This window comes from Protopterus annectens, chromosome 3.part0 (assembly GCF_019279795.1).
Source record: "Protopterus annectens isolate FY-2018-M chromosome 3.part0, PAN1.0, whole genome shotgun sequence".
In the NCBI taxonomy this organism is placed as follows: domain Eukaryota; kingdom Metazoa; phylum Chordata; order Ceratodontiformes; family Protopteridae; genus Protopterus; species Protopterus annectens.
In genome coordinates, this window is record NC_056731.1 from 1,893,949,946 (window position 1) to 1,893,968,337 (window position 18,392).

General features: G+C 43.8%; 1 protein-coding gene across 1 annotated transcript in view; it reads left to right on the top strand.

Moving 5' to 3' along the window:
- PPP6R3 (protein phosphatase 6 regulatory subunit 3) overlaps positions 1 to 18,392 on the top strand; it is a 3,115,682-nt gene that overhangs the window by 2,070,112 nt on the left and 1,027,178 nt on the right. The window contains exon 15 of the mRNA XM_044065977.1: positions 6,434 to 6,517. Coding sequence (XP_043921912.1) covers positions 6,434 to 6,517 — 84 coding nt within the window. The remainder of the gene's footprint in view (positions 1 to 6,433; positions 6,518 to 18,392) is intronic.

Consider the following 18,392-nt stretch of genomic DNA (forward strand, 5'->3'; position numbering starts at 1 on the left):
TGGGGATCCTTTTTTCTTGCTCTAACCGATGTCAGAAAAACTGAATTGTTTTGCCTGTGGAAAGCAAATACCACACCGAGATTTTCATTCTTACTGTATCACCTGTTTAGGCCCAGACCACTACGTACCTCGCTGTCTGTTTTGTGCTTGTTCAACACCCGAACTATTCGTCGTCAGGCCCTTATTTTTGCTAAATACTTTCGTTCTCAATCTCCGTATTCCGAAATGGCTTCGGTAAGCCATCCAACTACTGATCTTCCAAAAAAAGTAAGGATAAAGACAGAGACAGAAGGCACAGGTGCAAAACTGCTGATGATGCTTCCATTAAGCTAGTCGCCAGTTCGCTGGTACTCAGTGAGGCGCTTTCACAGCCCCTGATACCCGCTTCAGTGGATTCGCAGGCCTCTACCGAGACCCGTTCGGAGTCTGGTATGCCAAGAGACTCTTCTTCGACTACGGAACCTGCGGATGTGTCTACTTTGGATGGGTCTGGAGCTGCTGAGCAGGCATCGGCTTCTGATGAATTTCTTCGCACTACCGATATTCGACACAAACCGACGACTTCTTTCATGTCTTCAGTTCTGTCAAAAACTACAGAGTTTCTAAGGCCAAGAGTACACGCAATGCTTAAAAAAGCAATAACCCAAACTCATGCACCTGCTTCCTTGCCACAACATCAAATGCTTAAAATCGCAGAAGACCTTATTATGTTGATTAGGGGGAAGTCAGCCTTCCCCTGCTAAGAGAAAAATAGACCTGTCCCCAGCAGCTTTAACAGACCAAGAGTCTGACGACTCAGATATGATTATGAAGACTTGCCTTTATCTGCTTATGAGGATTCAGATGCAGAGGAATCCATTCCCTCTGCTTCTCCTCCAGAGGATTTTTCTTTTGTTGAAACCTTACATACTTTAAGAGAGCATTTCCACTGGGAATGCCAAGAACATCCTCAGTCCAAAAAGAGACTCCGAGAATTTCTAAATTTGCCACAACATAGGCTTTAACAATACCCCCAGTCCTGGATGTTGTGGATGATGTCTTTATGGAATCCAGTTTAACTCCTGATACTTTACTTCCCTGCTCCTAGGAAACCAGACCGGTACTACAGAGTTCCTGACTCAAATTCCTTTTCAGAAATCCTACTGCTGACCCAGAGGTCATTTCCCAGGTGCCTAAATGTATCAAAGCAACTACAGCTAAGAATCCCACCCCTTTGGACAGGGATTTCAGAGCTTTAGACAGATGGGCTAAGAAAGTATACACCTCTGCAACTCTCGCCATTAGGGCTTTGAATTGCCAGTTTCACATGCTGAAGTACCAACAACATATTATGGAACTTATCAAGCAAAAAATAGCTACCTTTACAGATTGTGCAGAAAATAAAGAATTGCACGAGCTTATGCATTCTGCAAGCCAATTCAGCAAGCATACATTGCAGTGTGGCTTTGACGCCCTAGAAATTTTCTTGCAGGGCAGCAGTCACTGGTTTTGTACTGAGAAGGCATGCTCTACTTAAGGAGCAGACTTTGCCAGACCATGTCAAATCAAAATTACTAGACGCTCTTTTGAACAAGGATAATCTGTTTGGCACCAAAGCAGGAAGATGTTCTTAAAAAGATGGAAGAAAAAGCTAAATTTATGCACTGTCAAAGATTTCTTGCAAGTACAGCCTCCTAGATTCAGTAGGGATTGCCCCTCAAAACATTGGTCCTTTCCAGCCCCCTCAAGGCCATCTCAAACTAGACCCAGGGGAAACAGACCCCCACCCAGACTACAGTCTCAGGGTATGCAGAGATCTAAGCAATGGAGTGCTTCCATTTCAAAAGCAGGGAGTGCCAAGCCACCCCATTATAGAAATAATTCTCAATGACTTCTCCATTCCACTCCCCACCTTTGCCCAACTGCTTGTGCCCCTAGGAGGAAAACCTGCCCATCATGAAAAAAACTGGACTTTATCACCAAAGACCGATGGGTCCTCAACATTGTATTCCAGGGGTACAAATTTTACTTCCACTCGCTGCCAAACCCAAAAGGGTTCCCAGACCACCTTCCAAACCTGTGGGCAGAGGCACAAAACCAAGTTCAGTCCCTGCTCTCTATAAGGGCAATTCAGCCTGCTCCTGCGGAACAGATAGATCAAGGGTTCTATTCCAGACTTTTCCTGGTACCCAGAAAAAAGGGCATTTGGTGCCCAGTCTTGCATCTTTCCATTCTAAACACCTTCCTGGTGGTACCAAAATTCAAAATGCTCACCCTACAGCAGCTTCTTCCTATGTTGGTCAAAGATGCCTGGTTAGCCACCCTAGACTTAAAAGAAGCCTATCTGCACATCCCTATAAAGGGACTCATGCAGGAAATATCTATGCTTCAGGGCAGGATCTATGCATTATCAGTTCTCTGCACTTCCCTTTGGATTATCTACTGCTCCCAGAGTATTCACAAAATGCTTGGCTCCAGCCATTGCCTACTGCAGACAGAGAAACATTCAAATTTACCCGTGCTTGGACGACTGCCTGATTCAGGCAGACAGTCAGGAAATGCTGTTGCAGCACCTGACATTTGTAAAAAAAAAAACCTTCTAACCTCCCTGGGGTCCACCGTCAACTAAAAGAAATCAAAACTAGTCCTCAGTCAAAAGATTGTATTCCTGGGAGCAAGCTTGGACACAGCATCCCAGATGGCATTCCTTACTCCAGAAAAACAAGCCTGTCTGACAGACTACTTCACTCAAATGACCACCAGAATCCAGCTATCCGCAAGGAAAATCCTGCAGGCCGTATGGTTCATGGCCTCATGCATCCTACTAATTCCATATGCCAGACTGCATATGAGGAAACTTCAGTGGTACTTAAAAAGTCTTTGGTGCCAACATTCTCAGAACCTGGAAACCGTCATTCCTATCATATCTTGTCTAAGGACAGTTTCTTTGGTGGGCAGCAAAATGCAACCACAACAAGGGATTGCCCTTTACTCAACTCCATGCCGCCCAGATCCTAACCATAGACGCATCCGACTATGCCTGGGGGGCACACCTGGACGACAAGTGTATTCAGGGCCACTGGAGCCCAAGTCAAATTCATCTGCACATCAACCAAAAAGAGATGCTAGCTGTGCAGCATGCTCTAACAGCTTTCAGATCCCTACTCTCACCAGGACCCCTGCTAATAAAAACAGACAACACCACAGTTATGTTCTACATCAACAGGCAGGGGGGAACCCACTCTGCAGGCTAGCCATGGCCCTGTGGAACATGGCCTTGGACATGCAGGTCCATCTCCAAGCTCAATTCCTGCCAGGCAAACAAAACTCACTGGCAGATGACTTAAGCAGAAATCTCCTATACCTACACGAGTGGCAATTAGAGCCCAGCACCTTCAGCTTTCTGATTCAGAAATGGTGGACCCCAGAGGTGGATCTCTTTGCCTCCCCCTGCAATCACTAGCTCAGCAAATTCTACACCAGGACACCTCACAGCAGGGCCTGGAAAGTGGATGCCCTATCCTTCCAGTGGGTAAACCTCTCAATCTATGCTTTTCCTCCTCTGCTTCTTCTCTCAAGAATATTGCTCAAGATGAGACAGGACAGACCAAGGACAATTCTGATTGCCCCGGACTGGCCATGCCAGCACTGTTATCAACTCCTGCGCAGCCTGTCACTGGTGCCATCCTGGCACCTACCCCAGAGCCCGATCCTGCTCATTCAGCAGGGGGGACAGATCTTGCATCTGCAACTGCAAACCCTAAATCTTGCAGCCTGGCTTGTTCCTTGAATTCTCCCCCAGTGACCAGCCTAAGCAAGCAGGTGCTGGACATCATTCTTGAAGCCAGAAGACCCAGTACAAGGAAATCCTATGCTGATAAGTGGAAAAGGTATTGCTCCTGGATTCAAGTCTAAAGGAGAGGACACAACTCTGCCCTCCCTGCCTCTAATCCTGGATTACTTAGCAAATCTACTCCACAGAGGCCTATCCTTTTCCTCCATTAAGATCCATGCCTCTGCCATCTCGGCTCATTACAACTCTGAGACATACCTTTTTTCTCACCCTCTCATCAAACCGTTCCTGAGAAGGGCAAACAACTTAAGACCACCAAGGAGAGCACCCACTCCTGCTTGGGACCTTAACTTTGTACTGTACTGGAAAAGCTCATACTGCCCCCTTTTGAGCCTGCAGCGTCAGCAGACTTAAAATTTGTCTCTTGGAAAACAGCATTGCTCCTGGCCATCACTTCAGCAAGAAGAGTGTCTGAGCTACAAGCACTTATGGCTGTGGAACCCTTTATTATTTTTTATGCTGACAGGGTCTCCCTCAGGACTAATCCTTCCTTTATGCCCAAAGTGGTGACCAGTGTGGCTCTCAACCAATCTATCCATTTGCCAACCTTCTTCCCTAATTCTCAAAATAAAGGGGAAATCATCCTGCACTCCTTGGACATGCACAGACAGCTCAGATTCTACCTGGATAGGACTAAGCCCTTCAGGTAATCTGACCAGTTACTTCTCAGTTTTGCACCAGGGGCAGAGGGCAAGGCCATTTCAAAACAGACAATTTCCAAATGGATAGCATACTGTATCCATTTTTGCTACATACACCATGGGAAACTAACCCCTCAGGGGGGTCAGAACACATTCCACTAGGGCAGCTTCTACCTCTACAGCATCCCTCAGGGGAGTCCCTACCAGAGACATTCTAGAGGCTGCTACCTGGAGTTCTGTACACACATTCACCAAGCATTACCACCTGCATATATTTTCCAAATCCAGGGTGGTTTTTGCAACTGCAGTCCTGCAGGGCATACTAGCCAGCCCAAACACTTCTTGACTACCTCCACCCTTTCTACAGCTTTGGGAATCTACCCAAGTGTAATGGCTGCAACAGTGAAACACAGAGGACATAGTACAGTTGTGTACAATTACCATAAATGTAGATGTTCAAGTGTATTCACTGTTGCAGTCCTGGTTTCCCTCCTCCAGTCCCCTTCTTTCTCCCTCTCGACCCTTTCTCTGGGTATACTACTCACCCCTTGCAGAGGTATTGGTAATTACTTTTTACTGGTGGAGATTTTTCCACCATAGCTTAGCTCCCTATTGGGGGGCTCCTGACATTTGGGGCAAGGAAAACTGATGTAATGGCATCTGCTACCTGTTTTTATACCCCTGACGACCTGATGTCAAATCTGGAGTGACAGCAACCGACGCAGAAATACCAAGTCTCTGGTATTCGGGCCGACTGAGGGCTACTTGCAGGCAGATAATCCAAGTGTGATTGACTGCAACAGTGAGTACACTCGAACATCTACATTTATGGTAAGTGTACACAACGGTACTTTCTTCAAATCATTAGGGTGTTGGTTTGGTACCTTGCTACAAGTTTCAGTGGGTAGAACTTAAAACAAAATCCTAGAAGGAATTGGGGAGGTTGATAAAATTGTAGGGTTGGCATTTTCCATTTTTATCAGCATATTCAGGCTCTAATTTGTTATGTTCTGCCTCAGAAATTCTTGAAGGGAGTTTAAATTATTATGCCAGGTTTTATATGTGATTGAAAGAAATTTTGGGTCTCTTTGGAGCATTTAACTTAACCTAGAGGTAGGTGGGATTTGGGAAGTCCCAGATCCAGAACTGTTTTATGATGCACAGATTAAAGTATTATATCCATTACAAGCTAGGGGATTTTATCTTTGCATTGAAGAAAACTGATCAGGAGATTGAAGCCCTCTCACCCATGATAGAGGAGCAGGGTTTTCAAAAGAGAGAGGATTGTGGAATGGAAGAACTTTCTTCCTAATGCATACTCTCTATAAGGAAAAGAAATGAAGAATGGTGAAAGGTTTGGAGAAAAAAGAAAAGCAGAATTGTGTATTGGGAACGAATAATAAAGGATTTTAGTTGGCTAGACTGAAGGCTGGCAAATTCTAGCCTTGTTTGATTCAGTATGTTGCTGGTAATTTTGATGTGAAGTAGTGTTCTACAAAAAGAACTACTGAACTGGGATTAAGGTATCATTGCTTTAATTCAATGGTGCATACTAGACATTGCCTGTGTAGTTCAAAACTGACTGATAACAGTAGGATGTGTACTGCTAGGAAAACAGTATTGGGATTGATTTTATTGTATAGATCAATAACTGCATTATAGTGGTAGCTGTATTTTTCTTTGTCAGATGTTGTGCTAAATATTTCATACAACTTCAGTTTTAATTTTGAACTGCATTGTGTTTCTAAGTTCTTAGGATTAGATGGGTGCAACTCCAGATTTCTGCTATGAAAATACTTTATCCATTTTGACAGGATGGTTAATAAAATTCAGATACATGTTTTAAAAAGTAAATAGTTGTATGTCTTAAGTTTAGTTAACAAAGTTAAGTTTCTGAAGCGTAGTTTAGATGGGTGTTCCTTGATGGGAAAAAAAATCATTCAATGCTTTTGTGTTGCAGGTGGCTACTCAGAATATCACTTCATCCAGTGATGATGACATAGAACTTGTAGAAACATTTTTCTCTCGATCTTCTGTTCAGCAAGTAAGTTTGATTATTTTACACATCTTAATGTCTGTTGTAGTCACTTGTTGATTTCTTGAAGTATCATTTAGTTTCTGTTACAAGCCTGACTATGTAGTCAAATCCCTGTTTAGTCACACAGTTGAACTTTAGTTTCATTAAGATTGCTACAGGGTAGGAATTTTCCATTACCTTCAAGTTTGCACAGTCTTTAAGTTTAGTTAGAGTAGTCGGACATAAGACTTTGCTCCCCTGCAAAAATCATTTTTAGTGTTTCATATTAAATTCAACATTTTCCATTGCTGACACTGTTTTTGAAATGTTTTAGTGGTACAAGTAAACTTGGGCCAACAAATTTATTGTGAATTCCTTTCACTCTTCAACATGTGTTTCAAGTTAGTTGAAAGATATTTTTTGTTTTTTCACTGTTATGCAGTACTTGAAAGCATTAATACTCTAACTACTTTTCATTTTAAAATTCAATTATTAATTCATATTATTGCTGATATTTATGAAGAGAGCTGTGAGATAAATTGTGTTGGGATTCAGTCCTGATATAAATTTTGAGTTCATGTGCTATTTTGCATTATTAGGGATAGTGGATTAATAAATGGTGCAGTCTGAGTAAACAATGAGTAGATAAGACACTGAAAAAATATTTTGAGCTTGGACGGTTGTATGATCTTTCTATTGAAGACCGCCTGTATTGCATTGCAAATATGGGGCGACTTCAAACCTTAGAGTGGTTTGTGAGAATTAAAATGTTAGTACAGTGGAGCTATTGAACAGGTAGGAGCATCACACGGTCATGGCATTACTGGAGTAAAAACATAGCTTCGACTATATGGACCATTTTTAACAAACTCGTGCCTTTGCTTTTTAATATCTTATACAGATTTGCTCTAACTTTCCTCCCTAGAAGCAAGCATCTTTTAATTTCATAACCGTAGTCACCCTCTGCAGTGATTTTTGTAGGAAAACTGTCACTACTTTCCCATTTGTTTGCAAAGAATTGATGGGGCTACATTAAATCACCTTTTTATGAGCAGCAAGCCAACTTTTGTGCTTCCTACTTCAATTTTCATAAGTGGGCTTTTCATCTCCTACTCACTTACACTATTCGAGTGATATCATTTGCATAAGAGAAAAATGTTAATATTTCTCTTTGCTGGCTTGATTTTACCATCTGATTACTCTAACCCAGCATTTTGTATGATGTGACACACAAATACAAACTATTAAAAGCAAAAAAAAAAAAAAAAAAGGTAATGGCAAGAAAAAGAAGTCAGGAACTAAAACCGATATTTTTATTAATAATTACTTTCGTTCACTTCCCTTACGTGAACTTCATCAGATAAAAACTTAAAAATCATGTCATTTAAATAGTGCATATTTACCTGCTCCATATCACATCAGCCATTCATTGGTTGGCAGCATGAAATAATGACTCTGCCTACTTCCTGTTTTAAAACTGCTGTTCAATACTGTTAAAATCCAGCATTATACAGTTAGAAATTAAAAACTTGAAAAAATTCCTTGTCAGTATTATGTATGAATAATAAAGTAAATACCAAATATTACTGAATTTACTGCAAAAACATCTTCCTACATTTTTTTGCGTTCCTATCCATACCATCAGAGGAAATTAGTAGTCTAAGGCCAACTGGTCCAGGCAGCCAGGATGATAACACTGGAACATTATTTCTTAGAAGAATGTGCTAATTTGATAGGAATTTTTATTATGAGGAGCTATCTAGACCACATGTTAAAAGAACTCGTTAGGGAAATATATAAGGAAAGATTAACTGGCCATTTCAGACCCATGCTTATAGGGAGGGGACCCCCTTAGTACAGCGACTAATACAGTGAATAATAATAATAATAATAATCAGAGTGGGAAAATGGCAAAGAAAGCCCTAAGGTACCTTGAATTATTTCTTCCTTGCATCTTGTTGTTATTGATGCATCAGAACAGCTTGGAGGGATCCTGATTCTACCCAGTTAGCTCTTAAGGCTAATGCCCCTTATGAAATGCTGCCTAAATGGGCAGATCAGCTCATTAAACAATTCCATAGCTGTCTTCAGACCACAACATTTTTGCTCGCTTACTGCTGGGCAAGAGTTTCAGCACTTTGGGCAGGTGTGACAAAGGAGTTTACCTTATTGTGAGTGTATCTCAGTGGGACTTGTACATTTCTCCTGTCCCAGCTGCAAGCATATCTGTTGAGGAGAGTGCAAGATAAGCTACAAGACTTGTCTGATATTTGGCTGAAGGAAGATTTTGCTGAGACTGTCTTTGCAGCCTCCATAGTGGTATTCTGTGTCATGTTGCAATTTTCAGCTGAAATTTCACCATAGGTAAGGATGAGCCCCTGATGTGTGCCTGCTCATAATGGCTTGGATAAAACTGTCCTCTTTCAAGGAGAATCTTAGAAAGGAAATCCTGGGATACCCACATTTCTGGGGCACTGTGTTCTTTGGTCAGTCTGATCAAGACCCGAGTGATTATTTCATGAATAGGAAGGAGGCTGTACCTCTGAGGAGGGCCTTTTTACCGGTCCTTCTGCCATTTGCACCCCTTCCTCTTTTAAACCTGATGAACCGTAGAAGAGGATGGCGGTATCAGTGTCTGACGAAGTTACATAAACAGCAGAGTCTTGCACGTCAGAATGCTGATGAGGCCACTGAGGTTGGTGATTACACCAGTGAGCCAACAACAGTCCTGATTTTCATTTTGGGCTGCCCAGGATGTGTTGTTCTGTAGTCTAGCCCAGACTGAGGACCCATTATAATGAATCTTTAAGTTCTAAACATGGTCGTCTTTGACAATGTTATGGAGTTCTTAAATTTTCTAAAGGAAATAAACTGAGTGATCAGTCCATTTCATATAAACTCTTTGAAGACCCTGATTGTTGGATTCAGAGGGAACGTTGCGGCTTTCCTATTGTGACAGAATGGTCAGGTGTTTTACTCAATGCTGCTGTTACTCACAAAAATAAATAAATTAAAAAATGTAAAAAAAAATGACCCATCTGCCTGTGAGGTTTTACCTTATACCTTTCCTTGCTGAATTGATCTGGATGAAAATAATGGATGATTTCCAGTTTATAGTATTGCTGTATGGGCTTTCCTGATTGCCAAGAGTAATTGAATGACTGGTTCTTGGCAACACTCTTCAGAGATTGCAAAGTAATACTCTTGAGAGAAATCTTGCAGATGTAGTCTTGATGGGTCACCATAAACAGGAAGAATGCCATGACCCTGAAGTTCTTTATTGTGATGGATGTAGAAACTCTCCAGTAGTGGTTATGACTGTCCTTGGAGAAGGTCAGGGAGGACATTGGTTTGGCTCTATGAGAGACATGCAGCAGAGTCTCACTGGAATCCACTGCACCTTTAGGGCTTGATGACTGGCTTGATTGTTGTTGTCCCATTTTCATTCATGACTATGCAGCTGTTGCTGTGAACTGAAAGATGTCAGTGTTGGAGACATTATGTGCTTGTCAATCAGGTTGCTCTTAATATGGCAATTGTGTCACTGGACCACAAGTGGTTGACAGTTTCTTCAAATTTGATAATGGATTTTCCCTTCCTACAACTGAACATGCCTCCGATCTTGACAACACTAATCTTCTTGGCTATGGAGCATACCTGAGTTCCCACACTATGCTGGAACTATGGTTTCCTGGAAAGAGGGATCTACATCAAGCAGTTGGCTTTCAGAGCAGTCCTTGTAGGCAGTGTATCATGTGGTATCTAAACAGTGAAGGAGGCACAATGTCATTTCCCTTGAGTAGGAGAAAGCAGTAGCATATGCCACTGAGGCATAGACCGAGGGGTATCCTTTTGTAGATGATTTGCATCCACAGGGATGCGAACAGGCTGCCGGATGCTGTGTTCTAGACTTTCGTCTATATTCTACAGCTCCAGATAAATGTGTTGTCCCTGATTAGGCTCTTCTGGAATGGTATTTTCTAGAGATTTATCTGATTGTGACATAGAACACTGTCCTCGACCTTATCTGCCTAGTGTAGCAGTACCGGTTTTCTTACTAGTGGCAAGTAAGGCTCCTGTATGCCTCCATTCTGCCTGTATGCCTCCATTCTGTTCCAAAGGATTGTATACCTCATCACAAAATTCAGAGAAGAAAAGGCCAAAACTTGTTTTCATTGTTCTTTGGTAGCCAGAAGGAGGTGTTTTTAGCCACTGAAGTTCTTTGATGTTAGAAACTAGCCTGTGCTGGGAATTACCTTGCACATCTAATTTCCTAACTGAGTATGATTTTATGGCAGTTTCAGGACACTGCACAAAATATGCTAGATTCAAGGGAGAAAAATAAACTCCAGTATATAACAAAAGTGCAACCAGGTTGTCCATACCTTAAAATGTGTTTGATTAAATGGATTCTGAATCTTGGATTTATAGGATATGTGCAGGCATTACAAGAACTGTTTGGATAAGTTTTGAGAAATTACTCCAAGGTATTAGAGTCCAGATACCTGAGAGACCTGTTTCTAAAGACCCTGTTTGGCCAGCCAGCCTAAGATTATAGTAAAAACATTAGATGGAAAATGCATGGCTACCAGTTCTTTCCACGGTATGTACCTTCTTTCATTTCTAAAATTTCAGAGGAACCATATCTACCTATAAATAATACTTTCAAATGAAGCCGGCATCTATCCAGCAACCTCCTTTCCAGAGGCATGGTGTAGTTGGTTAGACCTCATCTTCTCCATAATGTCCTGATAAAATGTAAATGGATTATTCAGCATTGTAAATAATCCTTGCACACTTTCCACATGTATCGTACATCCTAAGAGGCACAAGGGTGTGCCCATATAAAAGCAGACATACAGGTGTCAGAAATTCATAACTTTTTTGCTGCTGAAGACAAGACGCTGTCATTAGTGGTTCTTTGGTCGGCTTGTTTGGTATTTTAGGCAGATAAGTACCCCTTTGGAGACATTCCTCAAGATGAGCACACCCATCCCTCGCTATCATTTCCTTAGTCACCAGAGATACTAATCTAACCCAGGTCACTTAGGATGCAGTTACAGCTTTCTCCTTCTGTGCCATAGCACTGGCCATTTCTAAGCATTCCTTGAGATGCTATGTTGCTGTAGATGCAGTGTCTAGATCTGCAACAACTGGATCGGTAATGTGCATATGTGTATGGCTTAGATCCTAAATCCTTCCTCAGGATGTCATATTTCAACTGTCAATGCTCCCCTTGATAAGGTGGGGGTGTTTGACACCTCATCTGTTGAATCCTTTAAAAGATTTGATGATAGGGAAACTGATCCAAGGGGTCATGCAGATTTATCAATCTGCATCCTCAAGTACAACAGATTTTATCTGGCTCGCTATTCAAATGTCGGAACTGCAAATGCTGAGGTCTGACATGTCGAGAAAAAAAGATCAAAAGTGCAGGAGAAGAGCAAACCTCCTCCACGCTTCTCCTTTACTTCTTTTTTGCAGGGGACAAGCTCCCCCCTTTCACCCACTGACATGGGGATAGGCACCCACAAACTTACACACACGTATACTAAATTCAAGATCACCGTACTTTGGAGAATAGTCTGATAAAATGGCCATCTCAGACTCTGTTTGCTTTTCCGGCCATGCTTTCTGCGTTTGTTGAGACTCACTGTAGTGGGCCCAGACATTTTCAAATAGTTACCTTTTATCGTTCCAGCTCTGAGACTTTATGTGAAACTATTAAAACCATCCCAACAAAAATCAGAAAAACACTTCCAAGAAGTAATGGCAGGGCAGCTGTAAGAAGAAATGTAGGCAAACCTCAGGGCCCATCTCTTTCCAAGAAAGATGACCACCTCTGTCCACTTCCTGTCTAAACCTTTCAAGGAATCTTTTTCTTTATCTTTGTCCTGTGGAACCAAGTTACAAGGGATTCATGGGTACTAGAAATAATTCAACATTGGTACTGTGATGATTTTTCCCTCCAAACCTAAGTATTCCCCCTTTAAACTTCTTGATGACTCTACACCTAAAAGATGCTTATCATTATAGTCCCATTCACAGAAATTTCAGATTATTTTTAAAAGTTTTCTGTTTCTGGTTCACATTTTCAGTTCTCTTCCTGACCCATTATTCTATCCTCAGGACTCTTTCTTCCAAACCCATCTATTTCCCTTTTAAGTTCTGGGTGACTCTAGACTCAAAAGATCCTCGCACCATATTCCAATTCACAGAAATTGTAGATTATTTTTAAGGTTTTCGGTTTCTGATTTACATTTTCAGTTTTCTGTACCTTTTAGTCTGTCCACAGCCTCAGGGGTATTCACAAAGTATTTAGCATTAGTGATTGCCTTAGGCTACAAGACATACATTTTTCCCTTCTTGGACAACTGTCTTATTTTTGTAGACTCTATTAAAAACTGTCAAGAATCTTTTCTCTGTCAAATCTGTTTCAAAACCTATGATGTTAAGTTGTCTATCTCGCCTTCATTCTTGCTGGATGGGTTCGGAGCCGACCTCGGCTCCGACTCGGCCACTCTAAAAGCTCGAGAGTTGGTTCCACCGGCTCGAGGCTCCCCTTATATCCCACAATGCTAGGTGAGAGTTACCTCAGATCTCGTTTGCCGCTACAGCATCGAGGTGTTGGTTTTTCTACCGGCTTGTTGGTAAGTGTAATTTTGGTAAAATTAGATCACTTAAAACCCTATATTTTTGAGTTTAAATATATTTCCCTTAGTGTAGTGGGTTTTTCTACTCCGTTTTCGGAAAATCCCAATTTTTTTCCAAAGAACTTTTAAAGTTCTCTCTCGGGCCTTCTGGCCTTTCTCCATTCCCTAGTTGTGTGTGTGTGTTACTCTTGGTAAACTTTAGTTAATTGTTTATTTTTTGAGTTTTAAAAGTAGATTAGTGTAATCAGTGTGTTTGTTGAGTGTGTGTGATTACACTTTTGTTTAGGATGTCTAAAGACACAAAGGTCTCAGGCTTCAAGAAGTGTGATGCGTGCTGTCAGAAAATGTCTCTGACAGACGGTCACACTTCTTGTGTCTATTGCCTGGGGCCTTTGCACCTGCAGGACTCCTGTGCTGTATGCCACGGCTTCAGCCCCAGGGTCCTGCAGGAAAGAAAAAATAAGTTGATCCTGAGGGGTCTTCTTAAGCCGGAGGATTCTCTTTCTGTCTCTGGGAAGCCCTCTAAGGCTTCTAGGTCCTCGGCTCCAGCAACTGAGCCGAGACCTAAGGCTTCTAAACCTCCGCCTACATCGGCTCCGGCTGGAGCCGATGAGTCTCAGTCCACAGTTTCTGTGGTTCCCTCGGCTCCGGCTGGAGCCGAGGTAATAGAGGTTCCCGTGTCGGCTCCGTCCAGATCTTCGGAACCGACATCGAGGAAGAGGTCCAGGTCACCGTCCCTTGGCTCCAGGATCTCCCCTGCTGTCTGAACGGAGCCATAAATCTCATTCCTCTAGGTCATCGAGGCTATCGGATCATGACCTTCAGAGGGTAGTGAGTCGACTTCTTAAGTCCGAGTTACTAGCCCAGATGCTTCAGAGCCCGACTCATCAGTCGATGCCTGCCCTTGTCCATCAATATATTCCTCCTCCGACTCCGTTGAGCTCGGAGCCGGGTCGTGTCGGAACCGAGACTGTGGTAGCGTCGGAGCCGATACAATTGTCTTAGGCTCCATCGTCGGCTCCGATTTCTTCCTTAGAAGAATCTCGGCGCCGGACTTCCATCGTCGGCTCCGAGGGGGTGAGTGGCATCGGACCCTTGTCCGACCCCGCTCTTCCTCTCGGAGCTTCGGCGCTGGTGAGTTCGGCTCCGACATCGGCCTCGGAGCCATCACTGTCGGTGCCGAGGGGGGTTTTCAGCTTCTCGGAGCGGGGACCTCTGGCTTTGCCTGACAGGGGTGCTTTCGAGGTCATGCGGAGTGTGTTAGAGCCTGGCTCTACTCCACAGTCGGTGCCGCCCCCTCCTCACGGTGCCTCAGGTCAAGTCGACTCACTCCCTCATCCCGGACCGCAGAGAGCCAGCTCCTCAGGAACCCCCTGTGGGGATCTCATCCTCTTCCGAGGCCTCTCCTGATTTGGCAGAAGAGCCCCCTCGGAAGAGGAAGTGTAAGAGGAAACACATTGACTCACCTGAGTCAATCACATCTGATACAGATTTAGATGATTCCGAGGGTTCCCCCCGTTCCCCTTCTGAAGATGTCTCTTTTGCAGACATTCTAGAGATCCTGAAGCAGAGGGGAAATTGGCCAGCCCTTAACCCTTCGGAGGATGAATCTGTATATCTTGAGGCGTTTGGCTCTCGTCCTTCCACCTCCTGGGTGTCCCCCCCCTTTGACCCCCTCATGCAGGTGGTTGCTAAAAAGGCATGGACGGCTCCTGATTCAGTAGATCCCACTCCCAGGAGACCCTCCAAATTCATAACGGCACCAGCAGACAAGCAGTTCTTGACAAAAGGAGTTTCTGTGGATGCTATGGTGGTAGCTGCTGCCACTAAGAAGGAACTAGCTGATCCTTCAGTACCTGTCCATCCACCTAACAAGGAATCTAGGTCCATGGACAGGTATGGAAGCGGATGTTTTCGTCAGCGACATTTACTATGCGTTCGCTGAACTACCTGTGCCATTTCATTCGTCTTCAAAGAGACTTGATTAAAGAAGCGAGTGAAATGTTGAAGGATCCTACAGCTGTGGGTTTTCAAGATAAAATGAACACTCAGCTGGCTACCCTTAACTCCATAGCCAACTCCTCCATGCGCCTCCTTTCTTATGCGGCTGATGGAGCGAGTAGGGCCGCAGGGACAGGTGTGGCCTTACGTAGGCATGCCTGGATGCGGCTATGCAATTTTGCGGACCCTTCAAGACGTCTTTCACTAACTCCCGCTTGATGGATCATCTCTTTGGTCCTCAAGTGGAAGAAACCTTGACTAGGTGCGAGACTGATGGCAAGACTCTTTCTGCCGTCGGAGTCCGTTTTCTACTCCTTCTAGGCCTTACTCCAAAGGCCAGAAAAGTGGGAAAATGTGGTTCCGTAAACAAAATCAAGGGACTTCGCCTGACGCACAAAGTCGTTCCCGCCAGAGGCAGAGGCGGAATAACAATGGTAGACGCCGCCTCGAGGCAGGGGGCTCCGCAGAACCAGGGCAGACGAGAAGCCTTCTCTGATAAGCCCTTTCAGCATCCCTGAGGTGTTGCCCGGCTGCCCACCTTCGGAGGCAGTCGGGGAAGGTTGTCACTGTACCCAAAAGCCTGGCTATCCCTGACTCAAGACAAATGGGTACAGTCTATCATTTCAAGGCTATTCTATCCCCTTTCTTCGCATTCCAAACAATCAAAAAATCCTTCCAGATGTTCCACCCGCAAAGGGATCTAGCGGTTTTGGAAATTTCAAAACTGCTTGCAAAAGAGCAATTCAGCCAGTTCCAGCAGACCAGCAAGGATCCGAATCTACTCAAGGTTCTTTTTAGTTCCAAAGAAAACAGGGACTGGAGACCAATTTTGGATCTCAGTATCTTGAACAGATCAGTCAAGAAAACAAGATTTCGGATGGTCACGCTGCAGTCCATCCTTCCCCTATTGGGAAAAGGAAACTGGATGTGCTCTATAGACCTTCAGGATGCGTACTATCACATAAAAATGAACAGACGCTCCAGAAGATTCCTCCGCTTCAGGCTGGGAACCAGTCATTTTCAATTCAGGGCCCTGCCCTTTGGTCTCACCACTGCCCCCCGGGTGTTTACCAAATGCATGGCAGTGGTAGCTTCTCACCTGAGACGACAAGGATTCCAGGTGTTTCCATATTTGGACGACTGGCTCCTCACAGCCCCCACCAAGCATCTCCTTCTGATGGCCAGGGATTACACCTTTCGCATTTGTCAAAAGTTAGGCATTTCAATAAATTGCGAAAAGTCTGTTTTGTCGCCTTGTCGTACTATTACCTTCATAGGCGCAAATCTAGACACAGTAAACATGTCTGCGAGGCTAACAGATCAGAGAATAACAGACATACACAGACTGGTCTCACTCCTTTTCAACAACAACAGAATCAAAGCCAGGTTAGTTCTGAAAGTGTTGGGAATTATGGCGGCTGCCATACCTCTGCTTCCATTAGCCAGATTCCACATGAGAATCCTTCAATGGATGCTCTTTACACAATGGTCATACCAGCAACTTCCAATGTCCCATACCATTATGATCACGCGGACATGCAGAAATCATCTCATGTGGTGGATGTGTTCCCCTCAGCTCTGGTTGGGAAGACCATTTGTTCCCCCCCCTCCGGTTGCTACTTTGACAACGGACGCCTCCCTGATCGGGTGGGGGGGGCATTATCAGGGCAGGACGGTCCAGGGCACATGGCAACCAGACGAATGCCACTTGCACATAAATGTTCTGGAGATGAGAGCAGTGCTTTTAGCGTTGCAAGCCCTTCAAGACTCTCTCCCCTTGGGAACGATTGCAATCCAGACAGACAATATGTCTGTAGTGTGGTACATCAACAAACAAGGCGGAACCAGGTCCTACCCCCTGTGTCGAGAAGCACTCAGATTGTGGCAATGGGCGATTTCTTCTCAGCGTTTTCTGATAGCAACGCACATCCCGGGGAAGTCCAATCAAATAGCGGACAAATTGAGCAGAGCTATCCTCATGCCTCACGAGTGGTCTCTGAAAGACTCTGTTGTGAGAGAGATTTTTCTCAAGTGGGGTCAGCCTTGCTGCGATCTTTTTGCTACTCCCCAAAACAGCAAGTGCAGACATTATTTCACTCTATTCCCTTTACCAGGCCAACCCAGCAGAGACGCTCTAGTCCAAGTTTGGCCCCGGGACTTCTGTATGCATTTCCTCCCTTCCCACTAATCTCTCAGGTGATACAGAAAGCTATCGCTCAGAAGGCCTTGTTGATCCTCATTGCTCCTTACTGGCCTCGACAGGTGTGGTTCCCCTTTCTACATCAATTTCTACTGGAGCGACCTTGGCATCTGGACCTAGTTCCAGACCTTTTGATCCATCAATCGGGTCAGTTACATCGCTCCCTCCCCTCTCTGAACCTCACTGCTTGGTTCCTCCAGTTCCAACATTAGCCAGGCTTCCTCAATTGTCTCGCTCTGTTCGAGATATTTTGATAGCTTCCCATAAATCTTCCACTAGGAAGATTTATTTGAGTAAGTGGAAACGTTTCACATATTGGGCTCAAGGAAGGGACATAGATCCTTTCACTGCTTCCATCCAAATAGTCCTTGAATTTCTAGCTGAACTCTTCCATGCAGGTTCATCCCCTTCTACTCTTAAAGTTCAATTGGCAGCTATCTCTAACTTTCATGTAGGTATTTCTGAGTCTGCTTTAATGTCCCACAAGCTTTGCAAAGCCTTTTTGAAAGGAGTTTTTCTTCTCAGACCTCCTATAAGAAATCCTCCTTCTCCTTGGGACCTAAATTTAGTTCTTACTTCTTTGATTCTCCCCCCTTTCGAACCTGCAGCCTCCTGTTCTTTAAAATTGCTATCATGGAAGACTCTCTTTCTGGTAGCTATTACTTCAGCTAGAAGAGTCTCAGAACTTCATGCACTCAGCTGTCGACCTCCTTATCTATTGTTCCATAAGGACAGGGTATCCTTACGAACCAACTCGTCCTTCTTGCCTAAGGTAGTCTTGACGTCAAATCTAAATCAAAGCATTGACCTCCCTGTCTTTTTTCCAGAATATTCCAATAGGTCTGAACAAAAATTACACTGGCTAGATGTTCATCGTCAGTTGAGGTACTATTTGGATAGAACAAAACAATTCAGAAAATCTGACCAACTGTTTATCTCCTATGCAGAAAGCAGAAAAGGACTTTCAGTTTCAAAGGTATCATTATCTAGATGGCTTACATCTCTGATTACCCTTGTTTATGAGATTAGACACCAAAAGCTGCCTAAT